Below are 19,002 nucleotides of genomic sequence, written 5' to 3'. Positions count from 1 at the left end.
CTCTGAGTGCATTCCCACTTTCCCCCCAATTCCTTCATCAACAAAAGTTAGCCACCCATCCGATATTCTCCCCTCAGTTCCATATTTCCCTATGTATCCGGTAATTACGAAGATCTTATAAAATTGCCCAAGGCTCATCGTTTCGTAGCCTTCCCGCGCCACTGGCATGATATCGTATCACACTTACAGGGTAATCTAGGCTTTGCTATGCACCTCGATGTTTGATTCCTTGATCTTTTCGCCTTCCCAACCATCGTTCCCTGCATTAGCGCGTGAGAAAGTATTCGGAGATGGCTCTACGGTCCTGCGATTCCCAACTCATACGTTCTTTAGGCGGCTAGGAAGGTCGCAAGGTTGCATTCTCATAACCCTGCTAGTCTCAATAATATCGATCAGAAAAGGGAGTGACTCATGCCCAGCGTCGGCTAGACCTCGATCGTATAGTCCATCCGGCTGATTCGATGCCGCGGCGTCTTCCGGGCCCCACTTGACTCCGATAGGAACCACGCAGCCGGGTCTGGGGCCCAGCAAAATATTTTCAGGGCCCCCGCAATCTCTGACAGCTTCAGTACATGACAAAGGCGAATTCCTTGGGATTGAGCAGAAACAGCTCTTGTGAGGGGGAAGAATGGCCGCTGACATGGAAGTGATCGAGGCGTCTCCCGCAGCCCGGGGCAAGCTTCGCATTGTCGCCATCATGACTGCACTCTCCGTAAGAAAAACCCCGAAATCCCGATCTGTTTTGCTTCATGCTTCTAAGACAGGAATGTAGCTGGCAATGCTTGTTGCTGCGCTAGACCAGACCATTCTGGCGACGGCTATCCCGACAATCGCAGCCAAGTTGCACTCTGCGGCGGGTTATACCTGGATCGGCGGTGCTTACTTGCTGGCCAATGCGGCCGGTGCTTGCATCTGGGCCAAGCTCTCGGATATCTGGGGCCGTAAATTGATCCTGCTGATTGCTGTGGCCTGGTTCTTCCTCAGTTCCATACTCTGCGCGGTTGCAGTCAATATGGAGATGTTGATTGCTGGTCGTGCGTTGCAGGGTATTGCTGGTGGTGGACTGCTGCAGCTCATCACGATCATCATCTCGGATCTTTTCAGTGTTCGGTATGATATTTGTCCGCGGTAAATCCTTGGGCTGACACTAATATGTTTGTAGACACCGAAGCCTCTACCTTGGACTGATGGAGTTCATGTGGGCTTTTGCCGGTGGGATTGGGCCGCTGATGGGTGGCGCTTTCTCGCAGTATGTCTCCTGGAGGTGGAACTTTTGGATTAATGTACCTGTCTCCGGGTTGACCTTCATCCTCTTGCTGTTCTTCTTGGATGTGCACAACCCCAAGACTAAAATCATGGACGGTGTCAGAGCCATTGATTGGTTTGGCAGCCTGTCTATTCTCGGCCTCACATTGATGCTTCTCCTTGGGCTTGATTTTGGTGGAGAAACATTTGCCTGGAGCTCACCTCAAGTCATTTGCCTGATCATTTTCGGCTCGTTTTGCTCTCTGCTCTTTATCTACAGTGAGAAGCGACTTGCGAAATATCCCCTGATGCCCCTCAATCTCTTCTCCCGGCTATCTAACGTTGCCATTCTGGGCGTAACCTTTGCGCATGGATTCGTGAGTGCCTTGGAGCAAAAATGCCGACCTTGACTAATCGATTCATAGGTTTTCATTGCGGGCGAATATTATATGCCTCTCTACCTGCAATCCGTGAAGCTAGCATCTCCTATGCGGTCGGGTGTTTTGATTCTCCCGCTCCCTCTCGCCGAGGCCTTCTCGGGCATTGCCACTGGTGCAATCATCCACAGGACCGGTAGATACCTGGAACTGATCTGGATCGGTATGCTCCTGATGACAATTGGGAACGGGCTGTACATCCACCTTGACGTGGACTCCTCGCTGGGAGAGATTGTTGGGTACCAGCTCCTCAGCGGCATTGGCGCCGGCTTCCTCTTCCAAACACCCATCATTGCCATCCAAGCTATGGTTTCCCAAGATGACACAGCGACAGCGACAGCCACCCTGGGCTTCATTCGCAACATGGCCACCGCCTCGTCGATCGTTCTTGGCGGTGTTGTTTTCCAGAACAGTATGGGCAAGATGAAGCCTAGCCTGTTGGCAACAGGTATGTCGGAGAGCTTGGCTGACCGTATGACGGGCAACTCTGCGGCCGCGAATATTGAGTACATTGGCCAAATCAGGAACACGACGCAGCTTTTAGCAGTGAAAGAGGCTTTTGCGTGGAGCCTGAGGAATATGTGGATTTTGTATACCTGCATGTCTGCCGTTGGTCTTTTCCTTTCAGCCTTTATTTTGAAGGCCCGCTTGAACAAGGAGCATGTGGAGACAGTGACTGGACTTAACCAGGAAAAGAGGACAGTCGTTCAGGATATACAGCCTGTTGCCATCTGAGCATAGTGTTCCTGCTTTTTTTTCTCTATTTTTGAGCAAGGAAATAACAAACAAAATTATATGCTGCGAGCTCTGGTATATACACAATCCAAAGAGAGAGAGAAGAAGGCAGTGGTCGAGTACTGGCAGTATTCAGCATAAGACAGTACCGGGAAAAAATTGTGAGATATACAGAACAAGAAAGAAACAGAATGAGGACAAAGAATGTGTAAAATGTTCACTGGAAGGAACAGTCTCCACCAACAACACAGAGAATTGGAAGGTCAGCCACGCTGTTACCAACCCAGAGCTTGATGCCCTGGCCATTGACGGGCGCTTTCCAGTCCTGTGCATCGACGTCCCAGACGCTCACATCCTTCCGCGTGATTTCGAGTGTCAACGTCTCGGATTGGTTGGGGACAAGCGTCGTGGTCTTTTCAAACTGCCGCAGTTGCAGCGATGGCGTGTCAAGGCCCAAGCTAGAAGGCAATTCAACATACAACTGGGCGACAGCCTTGCCGGGCCGCGAGCCGGTGTTCTTAACATTGACCTGGACGGAGAATGCCGTGTCGAAAAGGGCAGGGTTTCCACCCTGGCCACCACCGGCACGTGGCTCCGCATGCGGGGTCGTCGTATACCCGTCCGGATAAGGGTAGTCGTCCGACGCCGTAATAGATTCGGGGTTGTCAAGGTAAGGGTACAGGTAGCGCCAGATACGGGTGAACGTGGTCGAGGACCAGGCAACCTCTGAGGCTGCTGGGATAGAATCGTTATATACTGGCGTGGCCCCTCTCGCGGGTGCAGCAGCAGGGTAGGCGGTATCGAGCGCTGTCACCACGGACATGGAAGGATTCGAGAAATTAAAGGTAGTGTAAGAAAGGCCGTGACCAAACGGATAACGGGGAGTGATGTTGGCGTTTATGAAATGCCGGTAATCCACGTATAGACCCTCGGTATAGGTATCCTGGATTTGGCCGAAAGGCTGATCGATAATGCTTACGCTGTCCGGGTAATCAGACTCGCTGCGAGGAATGGTGTATGGCATATGGCCGCTGGGGCTGTAGTCGCCAAAGAGAACATCCGCGAGAGAATTGCCAGCTTCCTGGCCGGGAAGGTGCGCAACAAGCACGCCTTTGACAGATTCGAGATCGATCCATTCTTCCATCAGGATAGGGCCAACGGTATGAACCACCACAACGACATTGGAGAACTTCGCTGCTGCCGCCTTTACCAGCTCGTCGCCGTTATGCCAGGCATACAGCCCAGCGTCGGTACGGTCTCCAGGGTTGCCCTCAACGGTGATATAGTTCTCGCCCGAGTCAGCGTTAATAAAGACAACCGCGATATCATTCGCAGACGCCGTCACATCAGACGGAAATGAGTCTGTGATGTAGAACTCCGCATTATTAGTCACGTTTGCGATCCCTTGCTGGGGAGTGATGAGATAAGGCAGCCGGGCGGTGCCGCTGCCCCAGCCCATGGTAAGGACACCCTTGTCGCAGCCCTGGTCGCTGCACGAGTTCAGTCCATCAGAGTTGCCACCTGCGTCAGTGCCGAAGATCTTTAAGGAGTCATTCTTTTGAAGAGGAAGGATGTTGTCTTCGTTCTTCAGCAAGGTTACGGCCTCGCGAGCGACAGCACGTGCAGTGATGTTATGATCACCCTGCACATTGACATATTGATTGACGACTCCCGAGGGGGAGAACAAAGCACCTGGGTAAAGAGGGCCGGTTTCATCTTCAGTGTTGGTCGAGAAGTTAGGCAAAGGATAATCTGCATCCTGGTCCATTTTGTACCACGTAGCCACGATACGAGTTACCTATGGTTTCTGTTAACATGGGCCCAGAATAGAACTATGAGTTCACTGAATTTCGAAGTATAATGTCCACCTACCATATCATTGAGTCTTGGGACCGGAACACTGCCATTAAGGATAGACCGTGACAGCTCAGAACCCCAGTAGCTGTCGCCAAACAATGGTACGGCTCCATCGCCAGGCATACTCATGTCAAGTCCGGATAGGGCAGCTCCGACGCCAGTGTAGTGCCCCAGCCAGTCGGTCATGACAAATCCCTGGAACCCCAGCTCATCCTTTAAGATGCCGTTGATGAGCTTGCTGTTCTGGCTGCATGCCGAGCCATTGACCTAAAATGCGATTAGTCCAATGTCGCAAGTCCACAAAAACACTGAAACCTACATCATTATACGCAGTCATGAGAGACCCGACTCCAGCACGAACACCCTCAGCGAAGGGCCAAAGATAAAGCTCATGCAGTGTGCGATCATCAATATTGGACGAATAGCCCTTTGAGAGCACACTGCTCATTCGATACATCTCCTGCTCGTTGCCGATGAAGTGCTTGATTGTTGCAATAGTACCAGTACTCTGCATGCCCTTGATAGTCTGCGCGCCACCAATTGCCTGCAGAGATGGGTCTGCACCAAAGCCCTCCCAGATACGGCCTCCACGCGGCTTGCGCCCAAGGGGTCCAACAGCGGGACCCAACTGGATGTTGACTCCCTTCCCACGAGCTTCTTGGCCAATGCCAACGCCCCGAGCGTACATCAGATCCTTATTGAAGGTTGCACCCACCGTGATTCCAGCCGGAAACGCGGTGTTATGATCCGTGTTCCGGATTCCCAGTGGCGAGTCTTGTAAACACAGATTCGGGATCCCAAATCGAGGCGCGCTTCCCGTCTGGCCAACACAAGGGCCCATAAAGATACCCGTGCCGGTTGTCAAGTTCACTTTTTCCGCGAGGGTCATGTTCTCAACTACCTGCTGTGCCTTCTCGTAGGCCTCAGCCCAGTCGGATGCCCAACCGCCATAAGGCGTGGGATAGTATGGTGGAGACTCATACCCTTCGGGGACCGAGTCACGCTGGTCCAGTTGCACAGCGTCCTCGGATGCTGCATCTGGCACCGGAGTTGCGGTCACAGCCTGCGCAAGAAGAGGCACAAGTGCCAGCCGCGTCCAAGGAGCCATGGCGTCCAGCAAGATATGGGGTACGGGTCACGGTAGACCAGTTGCAACGACCAACCCGCCGTGTGCGGCTTAGGGCAGGGAAAGCAAGATGATCCAGATGAAGATATCGAGGTGTGATTTCAAGGGCGACTCCCTTTATCCCTCGAGAAAAGGAGGGGGAACCCCCATCGTGATATCCACGTGCCATACCGGAGTATTCTGCAGACGATCTCTGCTCATTGGATTGGATCGTCCTCGGCGACATCGTCCGTGGTGAATACGCTTGCAAAGCCAAGGACGGATAACCATAATTCAAAGTTGCCATAGGTGGAAATCAGCACTCGCTTCGGCATCAGGCCGCGTCAAGCTGGCGCAGGTGTTGACGGCAGACAGCAAGCACTATGAGCGACCCGCGCAGCGCGGCCTATCACTTCCGTTCAAGGGCGCCCACCAGGGGTAACCCCCGCAAGCTGGGCAGGAGTGGGCAACAAGCGTGCAGACCTGACGCAGCAGGCTTCCGCATGTCTCAGATGCAATACTCGGTATGCCCCAGAGATTTACCCCGGGTTTACCCCATCCAGCAAGAAACCCGTTGGGTGCGGGTTGCAAGACAATCACGGCCGCCAGACCCACATTTCTGGACAATGTTATTTGCGGAACCATAGTCGATTTCTCTAAAATTGATTTACATGTGCTAATTCATCTTACAGATCGGCCTTTAGATCTTAGTGTAACGCAGGTAGGGCTTAACCTCGCGAACCTCGCCGAACTTCTTCTTCGCATCCGCGGTGGAGACGGAGGGAGGCACAATGACATCGTCGCCGACCTGCCAGTCGATCGGGGTCGTAACGCCCTTCTTATCGCCAGTCTGGAGGGAGTCAATCACACGGAGGACCTCGGCAGAGTTGCGGCCGGTCGAGGCAGGGTACATCATGGTCAGGCGGATCTTCTTGCTCGGGTCGATGATGAAAACGGACCGGATCGTGAAGGCGATGCCCTTCTGGTCGATGTTATCCAAGTCCTGTTGGTCAATCATGTCGTACAGATAGGCGACCTTGCGGTCGGCATCCGCGATGATGGGAAATTGCACTTCGGTAGAGGAGACCTCGTTGATGTCCTTGATCCACTCGCCGTGGGACCCGAGGTCATTTGCGCTCTAGCGGAGAAGGGCCCATGTTAGATCGGAACCACAATCGCGCAAAGCAACGTTCGACTAACCAGGCCAATCATCTTCACACCGCGCTTCTCAAATTCATCCTTCAGCTTCGCAAAAGCACCCAGCTCGGTGGTGCAGACGGGGGTGAAGTCGGCCGGGTGGGAGAAGAGGATGGTCCAGCTGTCGCCAATAAACTCGTGGAAATCAATCTCGCCCTTGGTGGTCAGTGCCGTGAAATTGGGGGCTATCATCCATTCTTGTTAGCATGTAATTAAAGCACAACGGTTAATACGATTCCATCCAGACATACCAGTCGAGCCCAGGCGCAGCCGCGGCTGCTCCTGGGTGGGAGCCGCGAAGAACCGGCGGAAGGCAGGCTGAGCCCGAGGCAGCTGGGCAGAGAGACTGGCCCAGGGTGCAGCCTTCGGGGCAGCTCTGAAGGCCCGGAAAGCCATCTGGGACGCGATCATAGCAGCCATGTCGAATGTGAATTGGAGGTTGTTTCCCCCGGAGGTTTGTGCTGGGAGACCGGCTACATCATCGCGGGGGATTATCTCAGCGATCACGCAATTGCCCTAGCCGGTTTGGGCAATGAGCTCTCGCTTGGGTCCAGCTAGTTCGCATTTGGAATTCAATTGCATCCACAGAATAAAAGGTGGAGCGGTTTGTTGACCAGACTGGGTTGATCAGGTTTATGGGACGGATAGATAGTAATAGTAATGATCCCTTGTCTGCAGGAGCGATCTGGACACGTGTCCAATAAGAACACGAGATAAACAACTTCCTCTTTCGAACTGATTGGCGAATTCAAGCTTTCAATCAATCCCAATACGAGTCAATATTTCGATCCACAGGGGTCCAATGGCCCATCCACTTTACGAGTGGCTGAGCGCCGTCGTAAGGGTCTCAGACATCGCACGGGGATCATTGGCTGTAGAACCGCCGACGCATCCATAGGTCACATTTCCTTCGCAGTCGACGACACCATTCCCCCCTGTAGCGTAAGGACCAGATTCAGTCAGCATGAAATTTATGAGTTTCGTCAAATAGTTCAAGTCTATCCACGCTGACTGACTCCGTGCTATAGCCTTACGGGGGGAATGTGCGCAAACTTAGATCCTCCATAACTTCGAATCCTCGTACCCGAACTTCAGCTGTACACGACCCACCGCCGAAGGCGTAAGTGGATCGACCCCTATCTTTGTCCGGCCAACTCTGCTATTTCCATCACACTCTGCCGACTAAGCCCATACTGCAAATGTGATTAGTTCCAGGTCGCAATAGTCACAATGTGTTGCATCCATCTCCGCCGTTTTCGTCCAAACGGTGCTCATCGGTATGTACACCACCATCCATCTCATATATTTGACGACGCTGTTCTTTCATGCACTCGCCAAATTCTAAATACGAATCTTTGCCATGGATCCTGAGGATCAGTACACCCAGGCTGACAGAATCTGCAGGGCGTAGCCGCTCCATTGACGCCGAGGACTCTGGAACTGACCACTCAGAGCGACACTTTCGGGCAAGTGGCCATTCACAGCTTCCAAAAGCAATGACCAAGAGAAGCTGAGGCTGTCGAGAACTGAGGCATCTTCTTTCTCCTGGTCGGCCAGATATCTCTTCCCTTACGGCCATCCCTTCATTCCAAGCCCCCTCCTCTACCCAGGGGGGCGCATATTATTGCCCAACATGGCGCGCTCGTCGTACTATCTATTGGCTCTGTTGCTGTTATGCATCGCATCTCTTCTCTGGTTTTCTTCAAGCCTGAAGGCCTCGGTGCCGAGCCTGACTCTCGCATACGGTACATGCCCGTGTCCCCACGACACCGACTCCACTCCTTCCTCGCCAGTGTTGGAGCAATCATCCCCCCGTGAAGGCATCACACTCATTTCACCTTTACCTTCACCTTCACCTTTGCCTTCGCCTTCGCCTTCGCCTTCGCCTTCGCCTTCTAAGCCAACCCAAGCATATTATCTCCCCGTCAAACCCTACCACGAGCTGGTTCGGTCCCATTTCCCGTCGAAGCTATGGCAGAAAGCCGGCCCGCACGGCATCGATGAAAACTCCCAGAATAATATCAAATCATGGCAAAAGCACAACCCCAACCTCCGGCACGAGGTCTTCACCGACGGGAGTGCCGATCAATACGTGCGCGACCAATACGCCAAATTCCCCGACATCCTCGACACCTACCAAGACCTGCAAGTCCCGATTCTCAGAGCCGACTTCCTTCGGCAATTGATCCTCTACGCCGACGGCGGCGTCTGGAGCGACCTCGACGTGACTTGCCACAAACCCATCGAGTCATGGATCCCCCCTCAATTCCGGAACAGGGCCAATGTCGTGGTTGGCCTTGAGTTCGACGGGAGCCAGTTCGCCAGCTGGACGGTCATGGCGAAGCCGAAAACAAGCCACATCGCTGCGGCTATTGAATACATCATGGATACGCTGGAGGATGAGGCCGAGAAGGCTAACACGATCATCTCCGGACTGACGATGAAGACAATCAGCGATGTGGTGGATGTCACGGGCCCGCAGGCGATGACGCGTGCAATCCTGCGCAGTGTATCTGCCGAACTCGGGGAGCCTGTAGGATGGCCGAATATATCGAACCTGCACGAGCCCGTTCTTCTGCATGATGTGCTCGTCCTTCCCAATGCTGCTTTTGCCGCCATGCAAGGCGGGTGGCCGACAGACCGGGGGCCGTATCTCGTTGAGCATCACTACGCTGGGTCTTGGAAGAATGATCATGGTGGTGAAGACGTTCCCAGCAGCCCGATCGAGCAAGATCACCTCCAAGAGAAACCAGGTCGCCCGGCATAGGGAGACCCCAACGCTGAGATCCAAGAGGGGATTGATTTATAATTCGTGTTCTCTTTCTACGGCCGCAGACATTACAGGCCCCTTTGATGGGCTTAGCAACGGCGTTGTGGGGACTTTGTATTAGTGGTGAATTAATGTTGGACTCATCTGCTTCACGATTTGGTGTGTAAATAGAAGCCATCGAACATTGTTTTCTCATCTTCACTATCCAGTGGAAGCTGTGAACAGAGCCTATGAACCGAAATTCCGTTAGATAAACAATAATCCCGTGGCATTTCTGTTGACCTCGAGGTCCTCGTCCTGGTGAACCAAGTCACCGAGTATAACGGACCGAGATGTGACCGCGCCAGGAGTGAAAATGTCGCACGTATCTCTAACGCTGTTGTTCACTTTGAAGTTTCTTCTAGCAGAGTCCAGGCTGATCCTAGTTCACGATGATCTCGCACACTTACCATAAGCGTCCTTTTTCAATCCGCCCTGAGTGGTCAAATTGTGGGAGCCGTTCCTTGCGGAGTATAGTTGGTAGCTTTCTCGGAAATGGATCAGGAGAGCAGCGCAAAGCTCAGGATCACGAGAAAGCTTAGCTACGATTGACATTACGTGGCCGCGACATGGGTTTTCTCCCAAAACAGCTGGCCCGGCCATGCCCTCTGCGGGTTTGCAGGGCACCCTGTCTTTTGGAATCAGGTACACTGGTATTAATACCGGCCACAATGATCAGAACGGCGAGACTCCCACAATAATGCAGATGATGTCAGTTCAGCTGAACTGCACAGATCCGTTGCAGCCATATGAGGTTGACCTAGCACATCAGGTTCAACCGTCATTTACATCTCTCTCAATGCCATACCAACTCTTACCCAGCATTTGGTGCGCTAGATTCTGTCTCAAATTCATCTCCGACATCCCTTCATGAAGAGCAAGCCTGCTGGCCCGAGGAAGGACTTGCTTGGAACACCACCCTTCTGTGCTCCAGCATCCTCAGCGGTACCTTCGAATGCCTAAGTAATGAGGAATGCATCGAGAACTACACAACCAGCGGCAGATCGGACCGAAGAAACTGTTGTTCTAGTGACTCGGGAGCCAGTGATAGTGGCGGGCGTGTTGCTAGCAGGATATGGATATGCAGGAAGCATGGCAGCGGTGAATCCCACAAAGGCTGGACTAGAGCTATGTGGATGGGATGATTTTGACGAATTTAGTGATAAGTCCGGCTTGGATCCAGGTTTGAGTCGATCTGCTATTTCCAAGGAAGAAATTGAAGGCGAGGCCGAGGTGCATGTAAATGTCAGCTCTTTCCAAAGTATTTACTGGTGGACAGGAGCTAAAGGTCCGCTGTCAAAGGGTGGGATCCCCCAACCTGATCAATGGACGCATTGGAAAATAAGCAATTGTCTCTTTCCTTGTACAGACCCAGGACAGTCCCTGATGGAAATAGTTGCGCTTACGCGTATAGACAGCCGGTAAAAGATACTGATCATTACATCACTGATAGTTTACGGGATGTGGAGGGCTTGTGGGCCAGTAGGTCTTTCCGGGGAAACGGCTATGAGCGGAAGGAGATCAGCTGTAGAGCATAGCAAACCCCGTGAAATTGCCCTTCTCTGTTTCTTGTGTAGGCTAGGAAGGAGAGTGCAGCATGGTCCTTGCTGACGTCCTGACGGGCACCAATGGAATCTCTCATAGCCATAGCCCTGTGAGTTGATACAGCTTTGCATTTGTTGGGCAAGAGCCATGAAAAACTAATTTCCTATTTCGGTTGTGGGAGAGTTGGGAAAAAGCAAGCGTGCGGCAGCCAACACGATCATTTGCAACCGCTCAATTCGACAGAGTGTCGGCACTATCTTCTGAAATCACTCGCACCGCTGCGCCGCCGTAACGCCAAAGCTAGCCAGCGCAAGTGCCGACTTGCAGTGCTCCTCAAACTCGGCAATCAGGGTTTCTACTTGGGTCTTCGCATCCTCGTCATTCTCGGCTTGCCCTAGCACGACCATGGATGACGGTACAAGCGCCCGCATCACACCAGCCACCCACTTGGGCGCGATCGTGCGCAAGTCCTCCTTGCCTTCGGTCGTGTAGGTTTCCCGGTAGATCTTGTGGAAGCCTCCTGCGCATATTTCCTCGTAGACGGTGGGGGGTGCGTATGGCCAGAGACCGAGTTTGAGCATCGCGTCGATGAGCGTGTTACGCATTGTCGTGATTGCAGGGAGTTCAGGCTCCTGGTTGGTGCAGAATGTGGTGGTGTCGACTTCTTCCCATTGGATGTAGCCATTTGGCTCTGTGGAGCACAATCAGCATGTGTCCTTCAAACACTCTCCACTGGTTGGGGATATGCAGGGTTGCGCATACTCAGTAGACTTCGCGCATTCCTTAATACGACCGGAAAGTCGCCTTTTTTCAGACCGGCTGTCAGAAGCCGGATGTGTACGAGATCATAGCGCCCGAGGTGCTCGGGCGGGTATGGGACCAAGGCATCGTGGACGGCAAGCGGAATTCGTGCTTTTCCGGGAACTACAATTACGCTGTCCGGAGGATACTGTGCCGCGGAAATGTCGAAGCCGTGTAGGTCGAGTGGTGTATTCGGGAGGATGGTGGCGAGATCCGCTAGCCAGACCCTGCGATGGCTGTCAGTTGGTGCATCACACAGCAGAAATCTCCGAGCAGTGGGATGTTCGGTGCATCTTCGCATCCATTCCACATCAGATGCCACTCCAGGCTCCTGCAAGCATTGCCAGAAGTTGGAGCGTGCCGAGCCATCAACGTACCCAGTGCCGGCGCCGATATCCGCGACCGCAGAAATTGTCTCCTTCGGAATGGAAGGGTGAATCAATTCGCCGCCCGAGATGGCAAGCAAAAAGCGATGCTGCTGATTGAGCCTGGAAACATGATTAGCACCAGGATCAGCGCTGTCAGGCCGAGTGCGAGGGGGGAACCGCGTGCACCAAGTGGGCGCGGCTGCAGATTGGATGCCATAGTGTCGGGACCCCTGCAGGGCCCATAACCTAAGGGAAGGCAACCGGAGCTCCGCCCGCCACGGTGTCATGGAGGGGCAGTGGGAGTCGTGAAAGGTGCTGATAGATAAGCCAGCCAGCAGGATTCACGCCAATTTGTGACTAGCGTAAAGGGGGAAGGAAACGGTGGTGTCGTGGGGGGGGCGGGCTCACGACGGTGTGGCATTGGGGTCTTGCAAATGGCTCCCAACCAGGGAAAGAAGCATACACATACCGTTCGGTCTCGGCCTCATCCCGGCCTAGAAAATAGGGGTCATCCGGTCCGCAATCACCCATTGTTTCGACTGGCGTTGTCCGCGGGAGTGACAAAGTGTATGGGAAAGGAGGGGAACCCGTGGAAGGAGGAAACGGGAAGTGAATGGGAAGAAGAGATTGGGAGGTTGAAGTGGTTTGTTGTGGCATGTTATACTTTCGCTAACGCTCTCACCACCATGTTCCCAGACAAGGCAGTCTGCCAAACACTCATCAGGAATGGATATCGGGTTTCTGATTGATGCAGGTGGAACAGATCACAACAAGGCCATGATCCGGCCCCTCTGGGAAGGGCCGATGATATGCAGTTCGCGGTTGCGAATGGGTCAATTGGCCAGAGCGCGAGCCCTGAAGAACGCCGACTCCACTCCAAGCGTGTGTGTTGGCCGACTTGCCTAACCTGACTGGGTTGCCTTGCTGAACTGCTCTTCATCGCACTCCCAGTCACCAAATGTGCTGCGCGTTGTCGATGTCGGGCCATGCCCGAAGCCACCAGAAACGACGGGCGTCGGCGCACGGAATCGGCCTCACAAACACTCTCAGGATCAGAGGATTGCTCCCAGAACTGTCCATATGAAACAGCGTACCAGGCAGTCGGGAATCTTGACGGCAGAGGCAGCGTGTGGATCGTGTTGTCCACGTCCACCGGGAGGTGAACCTCGTGCGGGGAAACCAAGAGGGGAAGCGTGCAGCACGCCTGCCCGGGGAAGCCGCAAAGTGGCGCTCCGTGGTCGAACATAATCTAATTTCTAATTTCATAGGTCGGAAACTGGCAGAGGATGTCCGTGAAGGATCAGTCAGCACCACAGATCATGCATCCTACAGACAAAAGGAAGGACCCGCATCGCGAACAATTCCATTGTCAATAGCGAAACCCCCGCTCCGAAAGCACACCCGACCAACCATAGCTTCTTCACCAATAACCCGACGCGATGTATCATATGCAGGGGATACGTTATACTTTACACAAAAGCCGCGAGCTGCAAGCCGAGGCCGAAGCCCAAGCCCAGCAAGCGCAAAACAGCAAAAGATACCGAGCACCACGCCAATTTGCCAAATGCTAAATTCCGAACCCCACTCCACCAACTTTGGACAGAGACGACAAGGACTGGTGTTCACGTCTTATCAACCAAGTGCGCAAACACATACCGGAATATCTCCCGACTCTTATACAGATTCTCAACCCGCATACGCTCATTATCCAAATGGGCATTATCACTAGCCTGCCCACAGGGTAGATTCGCCGCGGGCGCCGAGAACTCCTTCTCCAGGAAGCGGATGGTCGGGATGGAGCCACCCTCACGGATGAAAATGGGGTGCACGGGTGCCGCAGAGGCGAGGGCGTCGGGTTTGGCGGTCGAGGATGGCTGCTGGTCTGGTTTGGCTCGAATGGGGAGGGTGGTAGAGTCGTCGGAGGGTGTGGAAGCGGACTTGGCGAGGGTGGAGGAGGTCGGGACGGGCGCGGTGCCTTGGGCAGCGCGCTTGCGGGCGGCCGCTCTGCCCCCGGAGGAGGTGGTTGTGGACGTGATGACCCGATCGACGTGGGAGGCGAGACTGTCGGAGGAGTCTTTGCGCAGGAGTTGGCTGGCGGGGCCAGCGGGTGTGGGAGTCGGGGTGGTGCGGCCGGTGCTGGGTTGGGGAGCGGGATACTGGTATTTCGAGGTCTGCTGGTCGCGGGTCCATGCGGCGGTGATGGCCTCGGAGAGCGTGGCGAAAATCTCGTTCTCCGGGTCTCCGAGCCAGGCATCGGATTTTCCGGTGATTTCCACGGTGAGTTCGTTCTGGGATTCGAGGAGATCGAATTGCTCCTGCGCAAAGGCTGTCAGGTTGGCGGCGACCTCGTCGGCCTGTTGATCCGGGACAATGCGGATGGAGACGCTTGCTTTGGCCCGGCGGGCAATGGTGGTCGTGCCGCTCCTGCTGCCGGGCACTTCCATCGAGTGGACGGTAAGCGATGGCTCGCGCCAACGGTACATCAGCGACTTGATCAGGGCTTGGCTGTCGGGGATCTCGGGGTGCTGAGGTAGCAAGACATCGGCAATCGCCTCGAATCGCTTCTGCTCGGCCTCTGTCAGGGGCCGGACCGGGTCATGGAAGCCAGGCAGGTTGATCTTGCCCTTGCGTCCGACCAAGGTAGACACCAGGATCGAAAGATCCTTGACGGGTTCATCCAGCAGCGCACTGCCATCAATACCACTATGGAGATCAGGGTGCTCACTGGTCACTACCAAGTTGGCATGAACTACACCGCGCAGCCCATAAGTCAAGCAGGGGTTATAGTCATCCAGCCAGTAGCTGTTCGCCAACAGAATCCAGTCCACGGGTCCGATCTGGGCCTTGTGCTCTCGCACGGTCTGATGGAAGCCCTGAGAGCCAGACTCTTCTTCGCCTTCGATGAGAAACACGACATTGCAGCGAAGTGACTTTGTGCGGGCAAGGTCTGCCGCGGCGTAGAGAGAGGCCAAGATGGGACCCTTGTTATCTGACACACCACGACCATACAGGAATCCATTGATCGAAGTGAGTTGGTACGGGTCAGATTTCCATTTGACTCGGTTCGTATCGGCCCCAACTATATCATAATGGCCATAGAAGAGGATCGTCTTCTCAACCTTATCAGGCGATGTAGCGTTGAATCGGGCATAGACGATGGGGTTGGTATCGTCGCCCGTCGTTAAGAGCTTGGTCTTAGCGCCAAGGTAGTTGCAGTGCCGACGAAGGAATGCAGCACCTTGGTTGCATTCTCCTGTGAATTTGGGGCTTGCGGAGATGGTCTTGAAAGAGACAAATTTGGCAAGAGCATTCACCATTTCATCTGCAGGTACATTAGTAAAGCGGTACACGTAAAAAAAAAAATCAAAGATAAAAGAAAAGAGGAAAAAAGGAAAAAAAAGGAAAAAATGATGGCGTACCATTGCTGATGGGAGGTAGCTCCTCCTGGCCAAGGAAGAACTCTGTCAGGTCCCAAATCCCGACACTGTTGTCATTTCCACCGGTGGCGTAGATTTGTCGATCCTTGACGCGGCCGGCAGCGGAAGCGAGCATGGTGCCCTCATGGGCAACCCAACCGCCGACTTCTTCAAACCGGGAGTTGAATTTCTAGAGCTGTCAGCAACAGCCAGATCATTTGGTTGACATGTCCACTCTTGCATACCTTGACTGTTCCAGTCGAATCACCACAGATAGCAACCCCCTGGATAACATGGACCGCCCACAAGTCCCCAGTGTGCTGCGCGATCCGCTTGACAAGTTGATGGGAGTCGAGGTTCCAGATATTGAGGGCGCCACCCGCAAGGCCACAGTAGAGGAGCGATCCTTCGACCGCGATCGAGAGCACCGGGTCTCCGTTCTGCAATTTGGCAATTTGCGTCGGCGCGGCGCCGGGTTCTTGGCCAAGACGCCATAACTTAACTACGCCATCTCCGGCGCCAGTCAACAGGGCCTCCTCGGAGGGTGCCGATTCAATCAAACCCTTCACAAGTAGCATTGAATAGACATAGCCATGGTGGGCGAAAAGATTGTGGCGGTCCCGCTTGAAGGTCAGGGCTTTGCCACCCTCTGACATGGAGTGGGCGCCGTCGGACCAGCGCGGTGCGCGGGTCCCATCTGGGCCTCGTGAGTCGAAGAAGCGATGGGTCCGCTTGGACGGGTGAGCCGCCGATGTTTGGTTCAGCGACCCTTCTTCCGACAGGTCGCACCACTGCGGAAGGGTTAGATATCAGTCCAACGGATAGAGACCCGGCATCTTACTTGGATACTGGTGTTCTGAGCACCGCAGTAGATGGTCTGGTTACTCGATGAATAAACCACCGAGAAGATGTCGCCCACGTCATGGTGGGAGTAGATCGAGTACAGCCGTTCAAAAGTCCTCGTTGACCATACCTGTGTCGTTCGATTACTTTCGTCCCATGATTACTTGTTGGAAAATCAATGCACTCACGTTGATAACGGAATCCCCGCCACTGGAGAAGAGCAAACTGCCATCTTCAGACAGGTAGAGGCCTAGAACGCTCTCCTCGTGGGCATGCACGGATAGAACCAGGTCGTATGTCGCAAGGGACCAGGCCTAGGCAATGAGTCAGACTGTATCGATGGAACCTTTCTAGGGGAAGGAAAGCTATTAGAATTGGAGGGACCCATTCCGTCCAACTTACCACAATGTCTCCACCCTGCAAACCCGCAAAAACACACTCCTCGTCAATGACCAAGGCCAGGACCGAGCGGCTCGCCAGCACCCGGTGGCCGATACCACAGTCGCTCTGCGGATGGGCGCTGCTGGCATCGTCCACTACATGCGAGATGATCGTGCGAGCATCAGAGCCCCAGGTCTTCGACTGGTCCTCTACCTCCGAGGTGGCCCCCGAGTCCACTGTGTCCATTGCGGGAAGAACCGTTAGCTAGGGGGCTCCTTTTCGACCCTGTAACTGGATGGAAAAAAGAATAGAAAATCAAACAAAAGCAAACAAAATAGGAGATGGTGTTCCCGCGCTGAATGGTTCAGCTAATTCCACAACACTTGTCCAGTCTGGTTCAATTGCACACCATACTGGGGCAGCGCGAATCAGTCCGGGGTGGTGAGGAACGCGAGTTTCCAAGCGGACAGAAATGAATCATCAGAGTGGCGGTGCGGGAACGGGAACGGGAACAAGAAAAAAACAGAGCGACCACCACAACATTGCACCATCGATCCTGGATTCGACTCACCACCCATAGCATATTTCGTGTGGTTCGGGCAACCGGCGGGCCTAAGGGGGTCAATACCAGTCAGCGTCCACTTGCCAGTTACTACAGGATCCGGCCGGGATGATCAATATGGTTTAGAAGCCGAATACTCCGTATACAGTGCCTTGAACTGCATACGGTCGCATGCTCCTCGCCGCCCATCTCCCTCTATCCGGTCGCGCTGCTGGAGAATGAGGATCCGATCGGCCACTGCCGGGGTAGATTGGGTTCTAATTAAGAAATGTGTCACGCACCTAGGCTCCCAGAGGAGTCGGGCTAGCGGGGGCTGGGCGTGATGATCACTTAGAATGGCCATCGTGTTGAGTAGGTTGGTTTAGGAGGAAGGACTCGCTTTCGGGCATTGTCTACAGAAGAGAGTCCTGGGAAAAGGAAAATGTCGGAAAGATACACCGACTGCTCGACGGACAAGGAGCTCTCCGGGAGATAAGAAGGATGGAATTGGGCTGCGGCTGGGCCCCTGATGGCGGTGGTAGTCATAGGGTCTTCGTCGTGAGTACGTGGATACTTACGGAACACCTAAACCATGTCCTACTCGGTTGCCGGTTTCTCGTCCTGCAGCTGCCCTCTTGACGCCAAGACGGCTTGATGGGAACAGAGTCGGACGGATTCTCACGCTGGAAGTAGTAGTGGCACAGCCGTGATGATACCATCCGACCTCCAGGTCTGGATTGGAATACCTCCTTTCTTTTTGGTTTCTGCCGACCTCGGCCTTCCAATGAATCCTGCAGGATCTCCGGCAGTGATCAGGAGTACCTTGGAGAGTACACGTCTCTTGCTGGTCGCGCCGAGCACACCAAGGCTGCACCGCCACACCATCCCAGGCATGTGGCTGGTGCTAAAGATAGCTCTCCCACGAGAGTCACCAGCCACAGTGGCGGTGACGCAACTCCACCAATCACAAACCGTGGGTCACCGCCTCTTTGCCCTGCGAACCGGGCGGAGCTGTGGGTTGCTGTGTTAGTGTGAGTTGACTCTATTCTCGGGACTGGGTTCTAGCCTCGTCCCCTTCAGATCTGTGAATATCAGATTCTGGCCTCGTGACGTGCTCCGTACTCCGAATCGTTGTACTCCGTAGTGATCGTTTCTATCTCTCACCCGCGAACTTCGGAGTAGCCGCTGGCTGAACATGCTGTACCTCGACCAGCTAATCACCCGTGGCCAACAAACTCACCTACTTCCCTTTCTTTCCCCACCAATCCTCTCCGACTTTTTCGCGCCCAACACCCTGAATGGCTGATGACGGGGAATCAGAGTGATGTGAGCTTCCAATCGAGCCCTGCCGAGACTTGATTTGCTGGTGCCTTCGCATCACTGGCAACCCAACCGCTCTGCCCTCTGGGTCACTTCGCCCTAAAGAATCTTCCCTGCAAGCCCTCGTTCGCTGCTCTGCCCAACTGCTGCACCTCCGCTGCACGTTGATGCCATTGTACCCAGCCTCCTGCATCTCCGTCCCGCATCATTCTCCCTTATTTTCCTTATTTCTCCTTCAAAGACCAGTCTCCTATTCCCTCTTTCCTCGTGTTGCTCACACCTCCCGAGTCCGCCCGCTGATCTTGCTATCTGGGGATTTAATTCTCACCCCTCCGATTGATCATCTTGGGCATTCGGCCTGGTCTGCTTTTTTCCCTCTTCCCTCTTTTTCTTTTAAGACTG

At 54.0% G+C, this 19,002-nt stretch overlaps 6 protein-coding genes across 6 annotated transcripts; 2 read left to right on the top strand and 4 right to left on the bottom strand.

Moving 5' to 3' along the window:
• Positions 1–628: 628 nt before the first annotated feature.
• N7482_004452 (MDR family MFS transporter) lies at positions 629–2,417 on the top strand (the record flags this gene model as incomplete). Its single annotated transcript, XM_056686577.1, has 4 exons — positions 629–712; positions 773–1,110; positions 1,163–1,622; positions 1,671–2,417. 4 exons carry the CDS (start codon positions 629–631, stop codon positions 2,415–2,417), a joined length of 1,629 nt encoding a protein of 542 aa, XP_056545319.1.
• A 217-nt stretch (positions 2,418–2,634) lies between these two features.
• On the bottom strand, positions 2,635–5,382 carry N7482_004451 (beta-glucosidase; the record flags this gene model as incomplete). Its single annotated transcript, XM_056686576.1, has 3 exons — positions 2,635–4,215; positions 4,290–4,541; positions 4,594–5,382. 3 exons carry the CDS (start codon positions 5,380–5,382, stop codon positions 2,635–2,637), a joined length of 2,622 nt encoding a protein of 873 aa, XP_056545318.1.
• A 697-nt stretch (positions 5,383–6,079) lies between these two features.
• On the bottom strand, positions 6,080–6,996 carry N7482_004450 (peroxiredoxin; the record flags this gene model as incomplete). Its single annotated transcript, XM_056686575.1, has 3 exons — positions 6,080–6,517; positions 6,580–6,761; positions 6,828–6,996. The coding sequence occupies 3 exons, from the start codon at positions 6,994–6,996 to the stop codon at positions 6,080–6,082; spliced, it is 789 nt and encodes a 262-aa protein (XP_056545317.1).
• Positions 6,997–8,209: 1,213 nt separating this feature from the next.
• Positions 8,210–9,343, top strand: N7482_004449 (glycosyltransferase family 32 protein; the record flags this gene model as incomplete). Its single annotated transcript, XM_056686574.1, has 1 exon — positions 8,210–9,343. The coding sequence occupies one exon, from the start codon at positions 8,210–8,212 to the stop codon at positions 9,341–9,343; it is 1,134 nt and encodes a 377-aa protein (XP_056545316.1).
• A 1,853-nt stretch (positions 9,344–11,196) lies between these two features.
• N7482_004448 (putative LaeA-like methyltransferase) lies at positions 11,197–12,630 on the bottom strand (the record flags this gene model as incomplete). The annotated part of the gene is made up of 4 exons (XM_056686573.1): positions 11,197–11,621; positions 11,693–11,958; positions 12,109–12,219; positions 12,569–12,630. 4 exons carry the CDS (start codon positions 12,628–12,630, stop codon positions 11,197–11,199), a joined length of 864 nt encoding a protein of 287 aa, XP_056545315.1.
• A 1,091-nt stretch (positions 12,631–13,721) lies between these two features.
• N7482_004447 (glutamine amidotransferase subunit DUG2) lies at positions 13,722–16,985 on the bottom strand (the record flags this gene model as incomplete). Its single annotated transcript, XM_056686572.1, has 6 exons — positions 13,722–15,421; positions 15,519–15,705; positions 15,761–16,306; positions 16,357–16,488; positions 16,547–16,672; positions 16,761–16,985. 6 exons carry the CDS (start codon positions 16,983–16,985, stop codon positions 13,722–13,724), a joined length of 2,916 nt encoding a protein of 971 aa, XP_056545314.1.
• Positions 16,986–19,002: the final 2,017 nt, after the last annotated feature.

This window comes from Penicillium canariense (genome assembly GCF_028826845.1).
Source record: "Penicillium canariense strain IBT 26290 chromosome Unknown utg000002l_segment0_segment0, whole genome shotgun sequence".
NCBI classification, from domain to species: domain Eukaryota; kingdom Fungi; phylum Ascomycota; class Eurotiomycetes; order Eurotiales; family Aspergillaceae; genus Penicillium; species Penicillium canariense.
The sequence above is the reverse complement of the archived record's forward strand: the minus strand, read 5'-3'. Positions and strand labels throughout refer to the sequence as shown.